This window comes from Cupressus sempervirens, chromosome 5 (assembly GCF_028749045.1).
Source record: "Cupressus sempervirens isolate cs-2001-9-10 chromosome 5, ASM2874904v1, whole genome shotgun sequence".
NCBI classification, from domain to species: Eukaryota; Viridiplantae; Streptophyta; class Pinopsida; order Cupressales; family Cupressaceae; genus Cupressus; species Cupressus sempervirens.
In genome coordinates this window covers 78,782,549-78,807,481 of record NC_143122.1, presented here as the reverse complement: position 1 = coordinate 78,807,481, position 24,933 = coordinate 78,782,549, and the positions used below count along the sequence as shown (strand labels likewise).

Below are 24,933 nucleotides of genomic sequence, written 5' to 3'. Positions count from 1 at the left end.
TGAATGCTCATTGATTTGATGTTTAAGTTGAATGGTTCTTAAAGAAGTTGAGAGGGATCAAGTACTGCAAAGTGCAAAATTTCAACATCATAAGGAGAAGGTTAAGATTGTGTCTAGGCTGAATTTGGCAAAACAAATAATCACCAGTCCTACACTCTCAATAGAAGAGGTTTTAACCTAAGACTCATGCTCTTGTATTGTGTAGCTTAAACAACTTTTTAGATGAAAAATCTTTCATAGAAGAGAGCTCAATTAAAAAATGTTTAATAATAATTCAATATAAAAAGTATAATAAAAAATAAGAGGACATTTTTAAAAGAATGAGGCTATCAATAATCAATACTATTTATTTTATAGTAGCTATTACAATGAGTACATTCTTGGTTCATATCATTTCAATTAGATTAGATGCCTTAATTTAATTACTCTATTCTTTGAAGAATGTTTTGTAATTGTTCTCTTGCATGTTTGGTCTTGAAATATGGTGTCTAATTGTTGTTTTTTGATGAAGAATGTTGTTCTTTCAAAACCATGAAGTAGAATTGAACAATACTCTAGACATTTTAAACTTGCATTGTGCTATTTTTGGATCATATATAGATTACAATAAAATTGAATACTTGATTTTTGGATCATATATAGATTACAATAAAATTGAATACTTGATGACTTAGCTCAGTCCTATTCCACAAAAGATACCAAATCTTCGCAGTAAAATGAAACATGGATTCAAATTGCCAATAGTGTTTTGATTTTAACTCGTGTATTACTCCTTTTGGATGCCATCCAAAATAGGTTATGAAGAGCTTGATAGAATATTTCCAAATTTTGTGGATTGAGTGGAATGGAAATGTAGGCTTCATTACTTCTTTATAGTTTTTGCTGCAATCAACCAAGAACGATGGCCTAGTATTATGAGATCCCTAAACATAAAGGACTTGTCTTGCTCCAAAATAGATTATTGAAGTTACTCGTGGTAAAGAACCATGGGAATGTAAGTTTATCAATGAATCATAAAAACTTGTGACCTGGTACTTTGAGATCCCTAAACACAAAGGACTTGTCTTGCTCCAAATAGATTATTAAAGTTGCTCGTGGAAAAGAACCATGGGAATGTAAGTTTGTCAATGAATCATAGAAACCTCAATAAAGAAAAAGTGGCAAGATGTCAATTGGTTAGGCAAAATGCTTATGCCTCTCATTTGAAAACTAGCTTCATTTGTATTTCAATCTAGATAGATTACATGGCATATAATTTGTACATGTTTAGATAGAAAAACACTTCCCTGCAACAATGGTTTCAATAGTAAAAACAGCAATAAAGAAAATATGGCAAGACATCAATTGGTTCGAAAAAATGCTTATGCCTCACCCCTTTAAAAACTAGCTTCATTTCTATTTCAATCCATATGGATTACATGACATAATTTGTACATGTTTAAATGGATAAACACTTCCCTGCAACACGGTTTCAGTTTTGCTTGAAGATCAATATGTTGGAATAAGCTTATTAATCATCATAACCAAACATTGGCTCGTAAGTTCTTAAGGTTAGTGTATTATTTATTTAAGAAAGAGGTAAGAGAAATTAAAGTAGCTTAAGATTTTGATATACTAGATTGGGCTTCATATAATAATTTCAAAGATTATCATGGACTGAATTCCAAATATAAGAAGCAGTTTCTAATTACTCATTCATTATTTCCTTATGATCTTAACTATGAAACTTTCTACTATAAAGGATTGTTACTTTTGGAAAATTTAGAAATGTTTTGCCTTCTAGTCAATTCAAACATTTTCCTCTAAAGAAAATTTATATCCAATTACTCCGTAGTTGGCATCTTGCTCGTCTAAATCATAAGTGGGAATGATGATTTAGCTCCAAATGTTGGTTGAGAAAGAGTGTTCCAAGTGTGGAAATCTCAATTTGAGTTCGATACCCAAGTATTGGCCTGGAAAGTTCTAAATTGCAGGTTACCTAGAGGACATAGATTGAAACGTATTGTGTTTCAAGCAGAGCTAACTATATTTCTTGCGTTGTGTTGGAAGTTTAGAGCATATAGTTGGGACTCTTTGGATGTTAAAATGCAAAGATCTGCTGTGCTTAAAGATTTCTCTGTGATTTTAATAATGATTTGAATTAGAAAAAAATTGTTTTCGACTTTGACATGCATTTTTCTAACAACTATCATCACAGATAATTGGTAATCTAAAGCAAGTTACTTTGATATATTTATTTTGGTGGCCTTTCTTTTCTCGTAAATCCAAGCATTATGCAAACATCAGCTACAGCAGATTGAAGAACAAGTTGTGAAGTTCCAATCTGATAGTAAGCTCAGTTATTGTTGAAGTATGTCTATTTTGTATATTTCTTGTTGTGCTTATGACAGGACTGTTGGTGTTTTCACTCGGAATTTTCTTCAGCTGCTTTGCAGCTTCAACTTTGTAGTTATTTAATTGTTTTAATAATAATAATAAAAGTGTGTTATTGGAGGATTTGGCCTTTCAAAATAGAAAGATCGGATACCATCCCTTAAATTCGGCGTTTGTTGATGATCACCACGAAAACTAAAATACTGGGTGCTGCTTTAACAGTTAAGTCTTTGCATGAGAAAAGAATAAATGTTATTTAATGTTCATCCTGCAATAAAGAAGACTGGATGTCTCAATCTGTGAAGATAAAGAGCATAGTCAACTTACATGTGATGCCCGGAATCGTATCAATAAATATTCCTCCAGATTTGATTGTCGAGAATTCAATCGACAAGAATGATTTTCACCAGAATATTCAGCGGCTTCTCCTCCTACTTAGTTTGCAATGCACTCCCATCAAACAAGTTGCAATGACAAAAATAGTAAAAATGAAAAAATAAACAATCGAAACAAAACCTCTCTTCCTTGCTAGATTAAGGCTTGAAACTCCACAAATGGATTCCTGTGTCAATTGCACAGCCGGCAATGTGTTCATCGTCAGCCACCAGATCAAACACTTCACCCATCCGCTCGTCCAAGCGGTAGAGGCGCGTGCCGCTCTTGGCATCCCAAGCGTGCACCTTCCCTTCAATGCAAAGAAATGCCTGCCGCGTATTTAAAGCCCCAAAAACCCTCAATCTGTTACGATGATCGCTATTATAATTGCCACCGCTACTTCTGCTGGTGCTTGTACTGGAATTGGTAGAATTCTCATCTGCTTCAGCGAAGGCAAAGGTCAAACTGTCCTCAAAATCAGTAATTCGTCGGATTCTTGCGGCGCCATCATCTGACGCAGTCAAGAACCAGTCCTTGTTTGAGTCAACGCTTTCCACTATAAGCTGTTGCCCGTCCACAGCAATTTCCTCTCTTCTGAAGGCAACTCCGTAACTCTCCAGGTCGAATACTGTGACCTTGAACCGCGTTGCAGTGAGAAGAATTCCATTTCTGTTAACTCTCACGCGCCCAATGCGCTCTGCTTGTTCCGTCAACAGACGCCACCCTCGCAGTGCGTCTGGATCGGTGATATCTCCGGCATTAAACACTACTTGCTCTGTCACAGCATCCCAAATGTGACAGGCATGGCCGGGGATACCGACATACAAACCCACCCAAAACTTCTCCGAGCCGGTAAAGTCCACCAGCGTGCCATCGTTCACAAGGTTGCCCGTATGCACACACCGGACAAGCCCCTCCGAAACTCCCCCAACGAACACATTTCCGTCAAATGATGCAAAAATGACTCTATTATTGTTTATGACGATTCCCGAAATGGCCCTAGACAACAACCCTAGACGATTCTGGTGAGGGGGCTTCATTGTATTTATGCACTCCTTGCTCATCAAGCTGAATACGCGTACAGCACCGTCAAAAAATCCGACGGCCAAATATTCAGGCGAAAGAGTCAGGCACCTACAAACAGTTCCCCCATTGTTGCCGCTCGAATCGCTGGACACTTCATATTCAATCAGAGTGTATTTGGCTCGATTGTGACGGAAGTTAGATGCCGTCAAATGAAGACGAATGTATTCCTCCCGCCAAGATTGTGGTCTTCGAGTACTTCGCGGAATGTCCCAAATTTGTTGCACAAGAGCCTCCCAAAGAATTTCGGAATGGAAAATACTCCGCCAGGTGGAGCACACCTGCAGACAGACAGTAAATAGTTTAAACTAGAATCAGCTTTGAGCACTTCCATCTCTGTTGTTAGTCCAAATAACGACATAAGTCCAAACTTAAAAACCCTTTACTTATTTTCTATCTGATTTCCCGTGTTGCGAAGGCAGGGTAGACATTGTATTGGCCCATTGAATTAGGATACTCAAGCGTACGATGAGTGACAAATGTGTCATATTTCAGAGAATCGTACGGCCAAGAGTTTTAACAAGGTTCTGAAAACTGCAGAGAATGCAGAGAAGGAACGGATCCGTGTCCCAATCCATTGTCCCATGACTGTTTAGTCTTGTAGAAATAATTAAAAGCATGTATTCAATTCATAATCGCCTCATTCTACGCATGAGTAAGACCTTCCTCAACTAGTACCTTTCCGTGCCGTGCCAGATACTGTGATTTAGAGAGGAACAGTAGAGCTGAAGGAAAAGTAGAGCTAATAGGACAGACATGACAACGAGGAAGAAGAAAAACTAAACTAAACCCTAGCAACGGCACCGGCAAACAGATAAAAATAATCCCTTGCTGTAAACAGGTATACATAGAATTCCTTGCTCTAAAGAGATATACAAAACCTGGACTGAATAAAATCTGCAATTTTCAGAGGCCACCGCGTTGAAATTTAATCCATAACAGCAAAGCGCTAGTGCAGGTAATGAATCGCTAAAATGACTCTGACTAGGCAAAGAGTAAGAAGCAATTTCTTGCTGTAGAAGGACCTTGCACGCCCGGATTAAATAAATCATGCAACTCGCAGCCCGCAGTATTGAAAATCAATCTATGACAGCAAAGCACTCCGAGCATACAAGTGGATCGCTAACTTTTCAACATATAATGTAAAAGATTTGATCAAACTACAGCTATCTCTGCAAAACTCAGACGGAGGAGCCTTTTTCTTCCTGGAAAAGATTAATTTGCGATTAATCTTTAGAAACTCAGCGTATATGATGCAAAAGATCTTATCAAACTTCAGAAATACGGCCAAAATTTTCATACTTCAAAAATATCGGCCAAAATTCTCAAACTTCAGCAATATCGGCTAAAATTCTCCTTCGCTCGTCAAATTTAAAACTGGAAATAGTTAGCCTAATTTTTTGTTAGGTTTACTCAGTTATATTTGTCAGGTTTACAAATTTCAAACTAACTAATTTTTTGTTAGGTTTACTCAGTTATATTCTCAGGTTTACAAATTTCAAACTAACTTTGCCATTACATTCAAACAAACACATTTCCACGCCGCAATCTCTCAAAGAAACACACATTCATGCTAAAATCTTTTGAAGATAAGCAGTCTTAGAAAACATATCGTATCACAGTAAGGCTTTAAGCTCCTACAGGACATTTAACAGAACAATCAAGAGAATCCGAGAAGAAAGTAAAGTACCTGAAAGACGGTGACAAGAGCAGGTGCAGCAGCGAGCGCTCCGCCGCCTTGTGCAGCCGCAAGAGCGACTGTCTGTGCCACAGCCTCCACAAACGGCTCAGGCCATACACGGCCTTCCTCTTCTTCATGTGATTCTGGCCTTAAGCTCTTAGATCCAGAAGATGGACAGTCTCCCTCCTCGGAATTAACCCTGCGCCGCCCCAGATGAGGCCGAGGCTGAGCAGAAGAAGCCCCTCTTCTTTCAGATGAGCCGGACATTTACAAAAAACACTGCGACTGCAAATTGCACAGACTTGCTCCTTGCGGCCCTCCGTTACATGGGAAGGAGGGGCAAACAGAAAGGGAAAAGCAGGAGGGAGGAGGTAAAAAGTTAAAAGTAGGCAGCGACGGCGCGGGCGGACCGTAATATGAGCGCCGCTCGAGGCAGGCTCGGAACCCTATTTAAAGCCCCCCCCTTCCCCCGCTAAGGCCAAACAACGGCCTCCCACTTAATTTATCTTAATCGTGTTGCTTCTTCACCTCCCATGTCTGTATGCAGCTGTTTTAAGGGCAATTTCTGTAGGACCTGCCCTAAACTATTTCCAACTTTTCTTCTCTTGTGTTTTAAGCAATGTATGTACCTCCTCTTTTTGAGTCGTTTTTCAATTTGTCCTGCGCCGATGGATGAGACATTTGATTGCACTGCCGAGTAGCTATCATTGTTCCAAACACGCGTTAAAAGCAGTTCCCCTTGTTTATTTTAATGACTTGTCCGTCTCTTAACAATAAAAAAGAAGAAGATCTGATTGCGTCCCGTTCTCATTGGTTATCTCCTTCCCTGTAGGCTGTGAGTGTGAAATGAGGAAGTCGAGGTCCCTTCTTTATTTACTCCGACTCAGACTGCATGTGCCGTAATGCAACCACTTAAATTGCTGTGGACTGTGGGGCTCTGAATTTTCTGCCCCTAAAATTGTTTTTTTATCGTAACAGTCAAGTCTTAAATAAGGTAATCAGGCCTCGTCCTGGACTGCTCCCTTTATTTGTTTCATTGCTGAATCGTTACCTTGTTCAGGCCATAGGGAAACAATCTAGTAACTACCTTAGGGTACCTACACTTGGTGAGGGAAGAGCACAAATGTACCAATCATAATTAAGAAAATTTAAAAATATCAACACGTTAGTAATTAAGAAAAAATATCGATACAAACACGCAACATTTATTATATTTAAAAATTTATACATTGTAATTTTTAAAGAAGTTTTTGCTCAATATATTAAATATCTTATGTTTTTACTTTAAATTATCCAACTATAACATGAAATTTTGATACAAAAGTGTGTTGATTTATTTTATTTTTATTGGATTTTGTCATATTATAAAGCATGAGGTTAACAAGATTGTACAATAAAAAGATAAATTGCAAAATATAATTTTAAATATCATTGTTAATGTTTAATTATTTTTAAATATAAATATTTAACATAATTAATTATAATTTTAATTTTGTATTAAATCTAATTTTTTGATTTTTTTAATCATATTTTTGTATAATCATTATAAAAATGATGTTTTTTAATAATTTAAAATTGTAATGTAAAAATCAATCAATGATAGTTGAGATTTAAAAGTACAAATTTAATTATAATTTTAATAAAAATATACTGTAAATATAATAATTTCATTTTCATTGGAATTATTTAAATAATTATAAATATTAAATTATATTAGATGCTAATCTAAAATTGTCTATGTTTTTAAAATAATTTAATTATCATGAAATAAATAAATTATAATATAATATAATAAACACTTTTAAATACATTATAATTATAATAAATATAATATTTTTAAATCTAAAAATATAATTTAATATAAAAAATAGTTTAAAATTTCAAAATTTAATTAGAAATATGTCAAAATAGTGAAAAATTTGATAATTAGGGGAGCACATGCTACAAAAGTGTCTAGATATTGTAATTTTATAGTGCTCCTGAAATTCAAATCTCTATATAAGAGAATAAATAATTTAACCAATGAAATATGAGTAAATTAATTTTATTCATTTATATACATAATAAATGTGTATCTATATTATAAAATAATTTTATCTTTTTATATACATAATAAATTTTCATATATATTACAAAATGCATTATACAATAGTACTTAGCCTATCTTCAAGTAGTATAGAGGAGACATTGACATATCAAAAAGGCGGGGGGGGGGGGGGGGGGGGGGGCCGGCGAAGGGGGGAGGATGGGGGGTGGACATGGATAAAATTTTGAAATTGAAATTGCAAAATAAATCAACAAGTTAAAATAAAATAAAAATATATAATTTTAGAAAGTAAAATTAGCTTATATATAATATATAATATATATAGGAAGTAGCCCTAACAGACAAACTTTGTTGTTGAAGCACCAAAGATTTGTGTGGATCATCCCCAACCCAGTTATACCTTCATATGGAGGCTTTCTTGGTTACCAAAATCTATGTTATGAGTATACATTTTCATAGTGATGGATGTTATGCATAGTTGGTTTTATTTTAGTTTTATAGTTTATAAGTATATGATATCTTATATAAGATCTTGTTTCCAAATAAGACTTCCAACAATTGATATTAGAGCCAAAGTTCTCTTGAAAGAAATCTAATAGCTTGAGAGTTCAAATCTTGGAGATGGAGGCTTACTAACTGGGAGAGATTATTGAGAATTAGATGATTGAGATCCAGATCATACTGCAACAACTTGAAGCAACAAAAGAATAGTTAAGAAAATCTTCAAAGAAAAAGAAAGATATGGCCATCTAGCAGAATGATACACTATATAAGGAGGTTGATACCAAAGGATTGCTTAGCAATGGGAATTCCAGTGAAAGTGATGCAACAATAGTAAATCTATTAGAGAAGAACAATATTTTGAGTGAAGAACAATCAGTAAGATTATGTGAAGTGACTGAACAAAAGAAGAAAGTTAAAGAAGACAAGATCATGGTTGAAGAAGACAAAAAACAAATGGCTACTAGACTTGACAAAAGGTTATCTGATGTGCATAAGCTTACAAATAATCAGTTGGACATGATGAATCAATTGTTACTTGCAAATCAGGAGTTGAACTAAAAGGACTTAGAAATTACAAATCTGATATCACAAAGTGACCTACTAAGGAATGAATTGAAACTTGAGAAATAACTTTTGGAAAGAATGACCTAAACCTAAGTTTACTGGGAATTGTTTTAATTGCAAGAAAAAAGGACACCAAGCACATGAGTGTAGGTAAAAGATAAGTGATACACCTGCTATACCTAGATTTGAAGGACATTGCTACATCTGTTAGAACTATGGACATAGAGCTCAAGAATGCAGATCTGAGGCAAAATCCAACTAGACATCTAAAAGGCAAATACATGTACCTAAGCAAGGTAACTCTTACAACTAGGATTACAACACATGACACAATTTTTATTATTGTGGAAAGTGTGGACACATTCTAGAAAATTGCATTAGAATGCATTTTAGAGGAAATTATAAGATATGGTTGAATGGAATCCTAATTTTCTTTAGTTGTCACAAGGTTGGACATGTTAGTAAGAACTACAGGACCCAAGCACCTACAACAAGCAATGAACATATCAAAAGAAACAACAAAACTGATACATGGAACAAATAAAGAAGGAGATGAATCTTACTTTGAAAATGATAGTAGAAGTTGGATGTAGTGGATCAAGTAAAGCTAAGATCACCCACTCCACTGGATTAGGTGATCCCACAATATCCAACTAAGCAAAGGAGGTATGTAAGGAGCTACACACTTGAATGATATATTACACACTAGTTCCTAACAAGAGATGTGATTAAAAGTCCATATCAACATGAAACAATATGCACTAGGACAGATCTAAGAGAAGAGTTGGGAAATGGAACCAAGTACACTATCAAGTGTTGAGCATCAGTAATGTTGTTTGTATTGACCAAGCATTAAAATAAAGACCAAAATTTTACAATGAATGAGCTGATGTATTGGTAGAGCTAAATGGTATAGACTAAGCTAAGTAATAGTGACCGAGTATTTGAAAGGAAAGAAATGCAAACACATTTGTTATGTGAAGGCCAAGACAACTGTTATGCACCTACTTTGGTATAATGCATTTATTGTAGATCTAAATCGACAGATTGAAGGTATATGTCAAATTTTGATATTCATTTTCATTTACCAAGCAATTCAAAGGTGATCAAGGTGATTTCAGTGAAAGAACAAGCGAATCATGGTGCACCATCAAAAAAGACTTGAAGAATTGAGTAAGTAAGGTTTTAGTGCCAAGTTAAGTTGATTTTGAAAGTGTTGTAGTGAAGTTGATTAAACCCCTAGTTTTGAAAATGGCATCCATTGTATCTAGGAAGGAAATATTGAAAGAAAGTAATGCATAGATTATGAGGAATGATCAATGTCCTCCACCCAAATTTATAGTGTACCCTAACATTGTGATGACTGGAGATGCATCTAGTGCCCTGCGGTCGATTCCACCGAGAGTATTGATGGTTCATGATGTTTGATTGTGCTACATGTGCAAGATTGCAAAAATTAGAGATTATGAATTACGAGCAGCTTATGATAAGTTGTGTGAAAATGAAGTTGTAAAAGATGAAAATAAGATTTTTGTTGAGAAAGGGCTTACTCATGCCCTATCATTTTCAAAAGTATTCAAAGTGGAATGGATCAAGATTGTACTTAGTTGTGTACATGACAAGGAATTATGGTTGGAAGGTGGACTAGTAAAGATAAACAAGGCAATCATTCACCGAGTTATTGATTCTCCCACCCTAGACAGAGCGAAGGCAATGAGATGTGTCATGAAGGACATTGTTGAAGAACAAATATAGGCCAAGTGGAATGACTAAGGAATGTCAATTGATGGGATTGAAGATTTGGTTATTGAGTTTTTTGTGCATGTAATTGCATAGAAACTATACCAGTCAAGCTGACTAAATAGTGTTCCTTACATTGCAGCCGCCCTGGGTTATAAGATTGTAAAGAAAGATTAAATCTATGACCTAGCCGAGCAGCAGCTACAACAACTATTAGAAAGTATTGGAGCAATTTGGAAGGCAATGAATACATCATATAAGTTTGGATCATTATAAGTTTGAATATATTTTTATGTGCAAAATTCATTCCCTATTGTAGGCACAGTTATATAGGATAGGAATAGACCTGTTACTAAGCATATCAATGATCTTACCAAATAATTTGGAGAAAATTTTGAGGCTCTTATTGATAACTATTTTGATGAGTTTAAGAACGAGATGAAAAAAAATGAGGATTCCAAAATCAATGGTAGATCATTATTTTGATGATATATATTTCATGGTAGACACATATTACACTTATACCCAAGCTATGTTACCAAGGGTTGCATCGTTAAGGCCAATGCAGTCTGAAGTCAATGTAGATGAACTCACAGCAACAATGACAACATTGTTATCTAAGGAAATTGACAAGAATGTTGAGCCCTTCGACAATTATGATTCGGCCAAGGTTAGAATGCTAATGCAAATAAAAGTACCCAAGATAGATAGAAAAAGAAAGGAGATGATAGAATATATTAAGGGAAAGCTTGGCACAAGACAACTCCAATTAATAGATGGGAAAGGTGAGGATGAAGAATCTAATGAAGAAAAAGAAGAAAAAGAACCAAAAGGAAAAGAGTTAGTTGTTGTCAAGCCAAAGGCAAAAACAAAAGAAAATAATAATTGTTGATCCTTAAGGTGAAGGAGGTTCTAAAGAGAAATGTAAAGAAGGTTGTCACACCTCCTAAACCTGAGCCAAAGAGGAGGATAATTACTAGATCCAAGGCAGTTCAGTCCCCAGTTGCAAAGGCCAAAACAAGCCCAACAAAGAGGAAAAAGACAAAAGGAGTCAAGCAAAACCTACCACATAGGCCAAGAAGAAAATTGGTTGTTACACTTGATGAGGAGGAGGAAGATGAAGAGGAAACTGGGTCTAATGATTTGAGTAAACTTCAAATTGTACCCAAACTACTTCCCATGAGCATTGATCAGGTATGAAAAGGTTACGAATTCAGCTGTCATAGAAGGTTTTATAAGTAGATTAAGCATGCTTCTTTAAATAAAGATGATGAAGAAATTATTGGAAAAATTATGACGGATATGATGATAAAATTCAAATACACATGTATAGAATTAGGAGAAGGTATTCCTAAAGATTTGTATTAAAAATTAGATGCTAAATGGAAGTGGACATTATCCACTTAGAGGTGAATAAGAGAGACAAAAAAAGCACATACAATTGCTGATTTAGGGGAGACAAATATGTCTATTGCCCTAAAAGATGTTACCAAGAAATTCATGTCAAAAGAGAGGGCATACAAAATTTTGAAGAATAAAGCTAATGAAGTTGAGAAGGAAAGGATTTTAATATGGAAGAAAGAATTTGGATTGCTAGTTCCATCAGCTGAAGAAGAAAAAGAGGAAGATGTTGACTCTATGGAAAGACATATTGTCAATTAGTGACAAAACACTTAGTCATTTAGGAAGGTCAATTAATATTGCAACTGAGCTTTCCTTCAGTTAGCATGTTTCAGTGTAGCCTAGGCAGATCTACATATCACTATGGAACAAGTCAAGAAACTCAAGAAGCAACTCACTCACTCTCTGAAAAGAAGAAAAGAATTAGCAATGCAAATGAATGAAAATCTATACATAGAAGAAATAATAGAATACCTTTGTAAAGAAAGAAGTTCAAAAGAAGCAAATCCAACCATAGAAGATCTACCAGGAAGAAATACCATTCTACAACAAGAAGTAAGAAAATTGAAAAGATAGTAGGAAAGTCACTCGGTCAGAAAATGTGAAGTCATAGAATAGAAGAATCCAATAGTAAATAACAAAGAAATGGAAGATGAAGATAAAGGATTACTTGCAAAAAGATTAGAAGAAAAGACCAATGAAATCCAACAGCTATCACAACATCATGCAGACATGGAAAATTAGCTAGATAATACAAATCACGAAATCACCAATCTAAGAACAAAGATCGACAAACTCAAGATTTAGAGTTGAAAAGGAACTCAATGAAAGAAGGTTGAGGCCACAAGAAAGTGTGGGGTATGTGCAGGATCATGGTGTACCAACCTATGGCCTTAAGTGGCAGTGAAAAATCAACAAATCAGGGTTATGTCAACTTGACACATAATTTTGAAGTGGTTATGGACTTTATATCAAAAAGTTGTAAGAAAATAATCTGTAGGAAATTGAATTTAGTTTCTAAACTACGAGGCCTTATCAGGAGACAAAAATAATTGATTGGTCAAAAGTTTGAATTTTAATGCAGTACTACGAAAATTTCAAGGCAAAAATAAAAAGTAGGTGTATGTCTGACCACCTTAATCAAAGTCAAATGATACTATTTTTTTAATATAATTATAGATATGAAAAGTAGACTCATGCCCAGATGTGATGCATATTTTTTGGTATTTTTATTCCAAATAAATAATTAAATATGAATTTTCTACCAAAAAAATTTCAGAAAAAAAAAGTCTCGTGTCTGACCACCTTAACTAGTAGATAATTTTACCAAATTTATTTATTTTTATTTTTTTCTTATACTAGGTGAAGCATAGAATGTGACGCAACTTTTAGATTTAAAAAATGTTATATTGTTTGAAAGTTATAGCTATTTTTCAATCAGTATGTCAATCAGCACTTTATAATAATCTTCATTGATAATTAACTAATAAATACTTATCAAACTCAAAATTTGACAAAAATTATATTGATGGAATCTCGAGAGCGATATTAAAAAACTCTTTTTATTTCATTCAATTTCGATCAAAATAACATTGTCAGACGGCTACCTGAAGTCTAAGTATCACTAAAACCCTCTTCAAACACATCTTTTGGGTTGACTGGATAGGCTTAGTAAATACCGAGCCTAATCTGATATCTGATTTCAAATCGAATATTCGATATGCTTCGGCAGAATTTGGATGGAAAATTTCAAATCCCAACCCATTTTGGAGGGAAAATTGTGTTTAAAAGTTATAACTTATTGATTTATAAATTATTTCACTTATATTACTATGTAAAGACATGTGTGTGTGTGTGTGTGTGTGTGTGTGTGTGTGTGTGTATATTTATATATATAATAACATAATGTAAAGATATAAGATATAATCTATTAATATATAATAATATATTATGTTAATCTCATTACAATATATAAATATCATTTATATTATTATTATTTCTACTAAATATAATAACGTTACATATATATATATATATATATATATATATATAATTATATAATTATATATTATTATATTATTATATTAATATGTATAATAATATAATATATGTATAATAAAGTAATATATTATATATAAATATATAATATGTATTATATATTATTATATTAATATGTATGTTATTAATATATATATAATAACGTAATATTTTTATTAAATATAATAACGTAATACATACATACATATATATATATATATATATATATATACATATACATATGTATATATATATATATATATACATATACATATGTATATATATATATATATACATATACATATGTATATATATATATATATACATATACATATACATATATATATATATATACATATACATATGTATATATATATATATACATATACATATACATATGTATATGTATATATATATATATATATATATGTATATATATATATATATATATATATATATATATATATATATATATGTATATATATATATATGTTATTAATATATATGTATATTATTAATATATATGAGTCAAAGGGGGTCATAGGTCAACCATTGAATCCCTTTGACGCATTAAATGACAACATATGTCCCTAAGGGTCCTAGGACTCTTAACGACATACTACAATGGTTAATATGGGTCAAAGGGGGTCATAGGGTGACCTATGACCCCTAATAACTCATTAAATGATGACATATGTCCCTAGGGGTCTTAGGACCCCTAGCGACATATTAGAATCGTTCATATTGGTCAAAGGGGATCATAGGGTGATCTATGACCCACTTTGACCCATTAAATGACGACATATGTCCCTAGGGGTCTTAGGACCCCTAGGGACATATTAGAATCATTCATATGGGTCAAAGGGGGTCATAGGGTGACCTATGACCCCCATTGACCCATTGAATGATGACATATGTCCCTAGGGGTCCTAGGACCCCTAGGGACATATTAGAATTGTTCATATAGGTCAAAGGGGGTCATAAGGTGACCTATGAACCCCTTTGACCCATTAAATGACGACATATGTCCCTAGGGGTCCTAGGACCCCTAGGGATATTTTAGAATAGTTAATATGGGTCAAAGGGGGTCATAGGTTGACCTATGACCCCCTTTGACGCATTAAATGATAAAATATGTCCCGACATATTAGAATGGTTAATATGGGTTAAAAGGAATCATAGGTTGACATATGACCCCCCACGACCCATTAAATAATGAGATATGTCCCTAGGGGTCCTAAGACCCCTAGGGACATATTAGAATGGTTAATATGGGTCAAAGGGGGTCATAGGTTGACTTATGACCGCTTTTGATGCATTAAATGATGACATATGTCTCTAGGGGTCCTAGGACCCCTAGGGACATACTAGAGTGGTTAATATTTGTGAAAGGGGGTCATAGGTTGACCTATGAACCTCCATAACCCATTAAATGACAAGATATGTCCCTAGGGGTCATTGGACCCCTAGGGACATATTAGAATGGTTAAATATGCACCCTATGACCCCCTTTGACCCATTAAATAATGAGCTATGTCCCTAGGGGTCGACCCCTAGGGACATATTAAAATCATTCATATGGGTCAAAGGGGGTCATAGGGTGACCTATGACCCCTTTTGACCTACGAAATGATGACATATGTCCTTAGGGGTCCTAGGACCCCTAGGCATATATTAGCATGGTTAATATGGGTCAAAGGGGGTCATAGGCTGACCTATGACCCCCTTTGACCCATTAAATGATGACATATGTCCCTAAGGTTCCTAGGACCCCCAAGGACATATTAGAATGGTTAATATGTGTGAAGTGGGATCATAGGTTGACCTATGACCCCCGACGACCCATTAAATGATGAGATATGTCCCTAGGGGTCCTAAGACCCCTAGGGACATATTAGAATGGTTAATATGTGTGAAAGGGGGCCATAGGTTGACCTATGGCCCCCCATGACCATTTAAATGATGAGATATGTCCCTAGGGCCCCTAGGAACATATTAGAATGGTATATATGGGTCAAAAAGGGTCATAGGGTGACCTATGACCCCCTTCGACCCATTAAATAATAACATATGTCCCTTGGGGTCCTAGGACCCCCAGGGACATATTAAAATCATTCATATGGGTCAAATGGGGTCATAGGGTGACCTATGACCCACTTTGACCCATGAAATGATGACATATGTCCCTAAAGGTCTTAGGACCCCTGGGGACCTATTAGAATGGTAAATATGGGTCAAAGGTGGTCATAGGTTGACCTATGACCCCCCACGACCCATTAAATAATGAGATATGTCCCTAGGGGTCCTAGGACCCCTAGGGACATATTAGAATGGTTAATATGGGTCAAAAGGGGTCATAAGTTGACCTATGACCCCCTTTGACGCATTAAATGATTAGATTTTTCCCTAGGGGTCCTAGAACCCCTAGGGACATATTAGGATGGTTAATATGTGTGAAAGGGGGTAATAGGTTGACCTATGACCCCCCATGACTCATTAAATGACGAGATATGTCCCTAGGGGTCCTAAGACCCCTAGGGACACATTAGAATGGTATATATGGGTCAAAGGGGGTCATAGGTCACCTTATAACCCCTAGGGACATATTAGAATGGTTAATATGTGGGAAAGGGGGTCATAGGTTGAACTATGACCCCCACAACCCATTAAATGATGAGATATGTCCCTATGGCTCCTAGAACCCCTAGGGACATATTAGAATGGTATATATGGGTCAAAGGGGGTCATAGGGTGACCTATGACGCCCCATGACCTATTAAATGATGACATATGTCCCTAGGGGTCCTAAGACCCCTATGGACATATTAGAATGGATAATATGTGTGAAAGGGGGTCATAGGTTGACCTATGACCACCCACGACCCATTAAATGATGAGCTATGTCCCTAGGGGTCCTAGGACCCCTAGGGACATATTAGAATGGTATATATGGGTCAAAGGGGGTCACAGGGTGACCTATCACCCCCTTTGACACATTAAATGATGACATCTGTCCCTAGGGGTCCGTGGACCCCTAGGGACATATTAGAATCGTTTATATGGGTGAAAAGAGGTCATAGGGTGACCTATGACCCCTTTTGACCCATGAAATGATAACATATGTCCCTAAGGGACTTAGGACCCCTAGGAACATATTAGAATGGTTAATATGGGTCAAAGGGGTCATAGGGTGACTTATGACCCCCTTTTACCCATTAAATGATGATATATGTCCCTAGGGGTACTTGGACCCCTAGGGACATATTAGAATGGTTAATATGTGTGAAAGGGGGTCATAGGTTGACCTATGACACCCCACGACCCATTAAATGATGAGATATGTCCCTAGGGGTCCTAAGATGCTTAGAGACATATTACAATGGTTAATATATGTTAAAGGGGGTCATAGGTTCACCTATGGCCCCCCACGACCCATTAAATGACGAGATATGTCCCTAGGGGTCCTAAGACCCCTAGAGACATATTAGAATGGTATATATGGGTCAAAGGGGGTCATAGGGTGACCTATGAGCCCCTTTGACCCATTAAATGTTGACATATGTCCCTAGGGGTCCTAGGATCCTTAGGGACATATTAGAATCATTCATATGGGTCAAAGAGGGTCATAGGGTGACCTATGAGCCCCTTTGACCCATGAAATGATGACATATGTCCCTAGGGGTCTTAGGACCCCTAGGGACCTTTTAGAATGGTTAATATGGGTCAAAGAGGCTCATAGGTTGACCTATGACCCCCCATGACCCATTAAATGATGAGATATGTTCCAAGGGGTCCTAGGACCCCTACGGACATATTAAAATGGTTAATATGGGTCAAAAGGGGTCATAGGTTGACCTATGACCCCCTTTGACACATTAAATGACGAGATATGTCCCTAGGGGTCCTAGGACCCCTAGGGACATATTAGAATGGTTAATATGTGTGAAAGGGGGTCAAAGGTTGACCTATGACCCCCCACGACCCATTAAATAACGAGATATGTCCCTAGGGGTCCTAAGACCCCTAAGGACATATTATAATGGTATATATGGGTCAAAGAGAGTCATAGGGTGACCTATGACCTCCTTTGACCCATTAAATGACGACATAAGTCCCTAGGGGTTCTAGAACACCTAGGGACATATTAGAATGGTTAATATGTGTGAAAGGGGGTCATAGGCCACAACCCATTAAATGATGAGATATGTCCCTAGGGGTCCTAAGACCCCTAGCGACATATTAGAATGGTATATATGGGTCAAACGGTGTCATATGGTGACCTATGACCCCTTTTGACCCATTAAATGATGGCATATGTCCCTAGGGGTCCTAGGACCGCTATGACCATATTAGAATCATTCATATGGATCAAAGGGGGTAATAGGGTGACCTATGACACCCTTCGACCCATGAAATGACGACATATGTCCCTAGGGATCTTAGGACCCCTAGGGACTTATTAGAATGGTTAATATGGGTCAAAGGGGGTCATAGATTGACTTATGGCCCCCCACGACCCATTAAATGACGAGATATGTCCCTAGGAGTCTTAGGACCCCTAGGAACATATTAGAATGGTTAATATGGGTCGAAAGGGGTCATAGGTTGACCTATGATCCCTTTTGACGCATTAAATAACGAGATATGTCCCTATGGTCCTAGGACCATTAGGGACATATTAGAATTGTTAATATGTGTGAAAGGGGGTCATAGGTTGATCTATGACCTCCCACGACCCACTAAATGATGAGAGATGTCTCTAGGGGTCTTAAGACCCCTATAGACATATTAGAATGGTATATATGGGTCAAAGGGGGTCATAGGGTGACCTATGACCCCCTTTGACCAATTAAATGATGACATATGTCCCTAGGGGTCCTAGGACCCTTAGGGACATATTAGAATGGTTAATATGTGTGAAAGGGGTCATAGTTTGACCTACGATTGCCCACGATCCATTGAATGATGAGTTATGTCCTTAGAGACATATAAGAATGGTATATATGGGTCAAAGGGGGTCATAGGGTGACCTATGACCCCCCACAACCAATTAAATGATGACATATGTCCCTAGGGGTCCTAGGACCCCTAGGGACATATTAGAATGGTTAATATGTGTGAAAGGGGGTCATAGGTTGACTTATGTCCCCCAACGACACATTAAATGACGAGATATTTTCTTAGGGGTCCTAGGACCCCTAGTGACATATTAGAATGGTTAATATGTGTGAAAGGGGGTCATAAGTTGACCTATGGCCCCCCACGACCCATTAAATGATGAGATATGTCCGTAGGGGTCCTAGGACTCTTAAGGACATATTAGAGTGGTATATATAGGTCAAAGGGGGTCATAGGGTGACCTATGACCACCTTTGACCCATTAAATGATGACATATGTCCCTAGGGGTCCTAGGAGCCCTAAGGACATATTAGAATCGTTCATATGGGTCAATGGGGGTCATAGGGTGACCTATGACCCTCCACGACCCATTAAATGATCAGATATGTCCCTAGGGGTCCTAGGACCCCTAGGGACATATTAGAATGGTATATATGGGTCAAAGGGGGTGATAGGGTGACCTATAACTCCCCACGATCCATTAAATGATGACATATGTCCCTAGGGGTCCTAAGACACCTAGGGACATATTAGAATGGTTAATATGTGTGAAAGGGGGTCATAGGTTGACCTATGACCCCCTACAACCCATTAAATGATGAGATATGTCCTTAGGGGTCCTAGAACCCCTAGGGACATATTAGAATGGTTAATATGTGTGAAAGGGGGTCATAGGTTGACCTATGACCCCACATGACCCATTAAATGACAAGAGATGTCCCTAGGGGTCTTAGGACCCCTATGAACATATTAGAATGGTATATATGGGTCAAAGGGGGTCATAGGGTGACCTATGACCCCCTTTGACCCATTAAATGATGACATATGTCCCTAGGGGTCTTAGGACCCCTATGGACATATTAGAATGGTTAATATGTGTGAAATGGGGTCATAGGTTGACCTATGACCCCCCACGACCCATTAAATGATGAGATATGTCCAGACTTATTAGAATGGTATATATGGGTCAAAGGGCGTCATAGGGTGACCTATGACCCCCTTTCACCAATTAAATGACGACATATGTCCCTAGGGGTCCTAGGACCCCTAGGGGCATATTAGAATCGTTCATAAGGGTCAAAGGCACCCTGTGACCCCTTTTGACCCATGAAATGATGACATATGTCCCTAGGGGTCCTAGGACCACTAGGGACGTATTAGAATGGTTAATATGGGTCAAAGGGAGTCATAGGTTGACTTATGACCCCCTTTGATGTATTAAATGATGAGATATGTCCCTAGGGGTCCTAGGGGCATATTAGAATGGTTAATATGTGTGGAAGGAGGTCATAGATTGACCTATGAGCCCCCACGACCCATTAAATAATGAGATAGGTCCTTAGGGGTCCTAAGACCCCTAGGGACATATTGGAATGGTATATATGGGCCAAAGGGGCGTCATAGGGTGACCTATGACACCTTTTGACCCATTAAATGATGACATATGTCCCTAGGGGTCCTAGGACCCCTAGGGACATATTAAAATGGTTAATATGTGTGAAAGGGGGTCATAGGTTGACCTATGACCCCCAATGACCCATTAAATGATGAGATATGTCCCTAGGGGTCCTACGACCCCTAGGGACATATTAGAATGGTATATATGGGTCAAAGGGGGTCATAGGGTGACCTGTGACCCCCCACAACCCATTAAATGATGACATATGTCCCTAGGGATCCTATGACCCCTAGGGACATATTAGAATGATTAATATGTGATAAAGGGGGTCATAGGTTGACCTATGAGCCCCCACGACTCGTTAAATGACGAGATGTGTCCCTAGGGGTCCTAAGACCCCTAGGGTCATATTAGAATGGTTAATATGTGTGAAAGGCCACGACCCATTAGATGACGAGATATGTTCGTAGGGGTCCTAGGACCCCTAGGGACATATTAGAATGGTATATATGGGTCAAAGGAGGTCATAGGGTGACCTATGACCCTCTTTGACTCACTAAATGACAACATATGTCCCTAGGGGTCCTAGGACCCCTAGGGACATATTAGAATCATTTATATGGGTCAAAGGGGGTCATAGGGTGACCTATAACCCCTTTTGACCCATGAAATGATGACATATGTCTCTAGGGGTCCTAGGACCCCTAGGGACATATTAGAATGGTTAATATGGGTCAAAAGGGGTCATAGGTTGACCTATTAAATGATGACATATGTCCCTAGGGGTCCTAAGACCCCTAGGGACATATTAGAATGGTTAATATGTGTGAAAGGATGTCATAAGTTGACCTATGACCTCCCACTACCCATTAAATGATGAGATATGTCCCTAGGTGTCCACCTATGACCCCTCACGACCCATTAAATGATGAGATATGTCCTTAGGGGCCTTAGGACCCCTAGGGTCATATTAGAATGGTTAATATGTGTGAAAGGGGGTCATAGGTTGACCTATGACCCTGCATGACCCATTAAATGATGAGATATGTTCGTAGGGGTCCTAAGACCCCTAGGGACATATTAGAATGGTATATATGGGTCAAAGGGGGTCATAGGGTGACCTATGACTCTCTTTGACTCATTAAATGACGACATATGTCCCTAGGGTCCTAGGACCCCTAGGGACATATTATAATCGTTTATATGGGTCAAAGGGGGTCATAGAGTTACCTATGACTCCTTTTGACCCATGAAATGATGCCATATGTCTGTAGGGGTCCTAGGACCCCTAGGGACATATTAGAATGGTTAATATGGGTCAAAGGGGGTCATAGGTTGACCCATTAAATGACGACATATGTCCCTAGGGGTCCTAGGACCCCTAGGGACATATTAGAATGGTTAATATGTGTGAAAGGGGGTCATAGGTTGACCTATGGCCCTCGACGATCCATTAAATCGCGAGATATGTCCCTAGGGGTCCTAGGACCCCTAGGGACATATTAGAGTGGTATATATAGGTCAAAGGGGTCATAGGGTGACCTATGACCCCCCACAACCCATTAAATGACGACATATTTATATACTATTAATACTATTGTAGCATAATAATAATAATAATATAAATAAACACTAAATATTAATACTATTATATCTATAGTAATAATAATAATACTATTGTAGCATTATAATAATAATATAAATAAATACTAAATATTAATACTATTATATCTATAGTAATAATAAGAATACTATTATAGGTATAGTAATAATATTGATACTATATATTAATACTAATAAACCAAAGTCAGTTTCCCTCCAGTAATTATTCTAATATTAATAGTAATATAGAAAAGGTTGTTTTCCCTCCAAATCTCATTGGAAAAGATCAGATATCCAATTTCGAATCGGATATCTAATCTGAAATCAGATATTCGATTTTCCCTGGCACCAGTTTCCAACATATCCCTATCCCTACAGATCCGACAACGTCACTTTTTTTGTTCTTTTTTCACGAGTTTTGCAAAAAAGTGCGTTTTGGGGCCGAACCAATCGAAAAAAATTCGAAAATATAACCTTAGGTGTTCAAATTTTTCATCTCAATGGGGAGCAGCAGTTGTCGAAAGGATAAATGCAAAAGGAAGATATTCAATGAAGACATTGCGGCATATAGGGAAAGAGACAAAATGGAACACTAAAGAAAAAGACAAGGTATGCTAAATATCAGTAAAGTTGACAATGAATTAGTCGAAGGTGAAATCATATACTCAGATAATGAGTATGTACAGTTTGGGAATGAAAATGTACCTATTGAAAATGATAACGCCAAAATTGAAAATTTAGAGAATGAAAAATTTGAAGATGAAATGCTACCAAGTCATAATCCAAATTGCATAATTGACCATGTCAAACATGACAATGCATAGGAACCTAATGCAAAAGAATGTTACATATCTCCTAATTATAATCGACATGAAGGTTCTAAAACACCAAAATGGATAATTGAAATTGATGAAATGATTATTACTAGTTTGAAATAGAAAAAATCAGAAAGAACCATTCGGTTATGGGCTTCAAGACTATATCAAATGTTTTTTGGCAACAAGATAGTGGTAGAGCAATGTCAGCTTTTCATGCACTTATTAAAGATGCAAAAGATGAGACCTATGCTTTCCAAATTGAAGATTTGTGTCAATAAAAAGTTGGAAAGAAATGTCATTATTGTGAAGAATATTTTCAGTGCTCTCAATAGCATTGTGAAAAATAACAAGGAGAAGGATAACAGAGCTGCTCGAAGGGTTATTACAACCTCTATGGTAAGTTATCATTTGAGAAATGGTAGATATATGAGACAAGCTTGTATTGATTTGAATCTAAATCATACTACTTTGAGAAGAGCACTTAGTCGATGAGAGACAATTGATGATCCTCTTCAAAATGAAACATGGGCATTTGGTGGGAGACTTCCACGTTTTGATAAGAAGCTATCTGATGATGTGAAGGAAGAAATTACACAATTTTGGCACTCTAACTCACGAGTATCACCCAATACTAAAGACGTGTTAAAGTTGAGAATTGGCATCAGAGACTGCACACCACATCCTAAACACTATTTGGAGGTAAGTCAAACTATGTTGTTCAAACAATTTAGAGAGAGTCATCCAAGTCTTCATATATCACAAAGGGCTTTTGAATCTTTGAAGTCATTTTATTGTGTGCCACTCAAAATTCGAAATACATGTTGCAAATATCACGTTGAGTTTTCTATGCACTATGAACTATTACGCTCCATCCGTTCTAATTTGCATAGTAAAGAAATGTTGGAGGATTGTGGTGCTAGTGAGCTTCCAAAATCATCAAGAGACTTGCTAGATCAACTTTTATGTCGTAGAGTTGATGGTTGTTTCTATTATAGAAATGCTTGCTTAAATGAGAAGTGTTCAGAATGTGGTGGCTTATCCAAGTTTGATACATGTTTCCATGAGGGGTGCGAACAAGATCTTGGAAAGACAATAGTGAAAAAAAAGGCATATGAAATGGTGAAATACACATTGAAGAGTGGAGGTGAGAGCTCTAGATGTGAATTGGTTGGAAAAGATATCAGTGTGGCTAGTTTTATTTCAGATTTCAAAGAAAATCTTTTTTACAAGTATGCAAGACATAGTCACAAGTCTCAGTGGTTGGATGAAAAATTTAGAATGTGCAAGGAGACTTTTCCCATTGGCATTATTATATTAGTTGTTGATTTTGCTGAGAACTACACATTGCAACCTCAAAATGAGACACAATCTTAGTATTACAACTCTATTTAAATGGCTATTTTTGTTCACATAACATATAGACATGCCCCTGATAGTGCGAAAAATAATCGAAAGATTATTAGAGAGTATCATTTTTATATGAGTGATGATAGATCTCACTCTCACGAGTTTGTGCAACATTATTTCGAGAATTATTTTTATTTCTTACATGAGCATGCAATTGCTATGGATAGACATATCATTTGGTTAGATAACTGTACAGGTCAATTCAAGAATGCTTGCATGTTTTATTGGTTGTGTAGGATGCACATAGAGAGAGGGGTGCCTCATATTTGGAGTTTTTTTGAGTCCGGCCATGGAAAAGGGGAACATGATGGAGCAGGGGCATGTGTGAAGAGAGCTCTAGTCAAGGAGCAACTGAAGATTTCAGTAGCAGAGCTTCTTGATGCTTGTAGCATTGTTGATTGGTGAAGTTTAGCATTATCACAGGGGGGGACTCTTGATTCAATGGTACGTAGGTTCTTTTGGTTGGTTGAGGAAGGGTCCATAGCTGATAGATTAGATTGTGCTACAGTGAAAGACTCATAAAAAATGCATTCATTTCAGAGCTCTGATTCTAGTACATGGATCATTTGGAGACGACAACTAGCTTGCTTTTGTCCTAGTTGTTTTCAGTGTGATTGGGATCACTATGAGTCAAGTGAGTGGGTGGACACATGGACTCCACATTATCTTATTCCATTGTCTATCATATCCTCTATCATAAATGATGACATGGAAAGTTCACTTGAGCATAACCATCTATTAGATCTACTTCAACCAGGACACGTCTTTGCATTAGTTGCACCA

General features: G+C 36.9%; 1 protein-coding gene across 1 annotated transcript; it reads right to left on the bottom strand.

The window, feature by feature from the left end:
* Positions 1 to 2,608: 2,608 nt before the first annotated feature.
* On the bottom strand, positions 2,609 to 5,986 carry LOC149554643 (transcriptional regulator STERILE APETALA-like). The gene is made up of 2 exons (XM_089828704.1): positions 5,522 to 5,986; positions 2,609 to 4,112 (listed from the first exon to the last, which is right to left on the bottom strand). Exons 1-2 carry the CDS (start codon positions 5,777 to 5,779, stop codon positions 2,907 to 2,909), a joined length of 1,464 nt encoding a protein of 487 aa, XP_089684830.1. The 5' UTR covers positions 5,780 to 5,986; the 3' UTR covers positions 2,609 to 2,906.
* Positions 5,987 to 24,933: the final 18,947 nt, after the last annotated feature.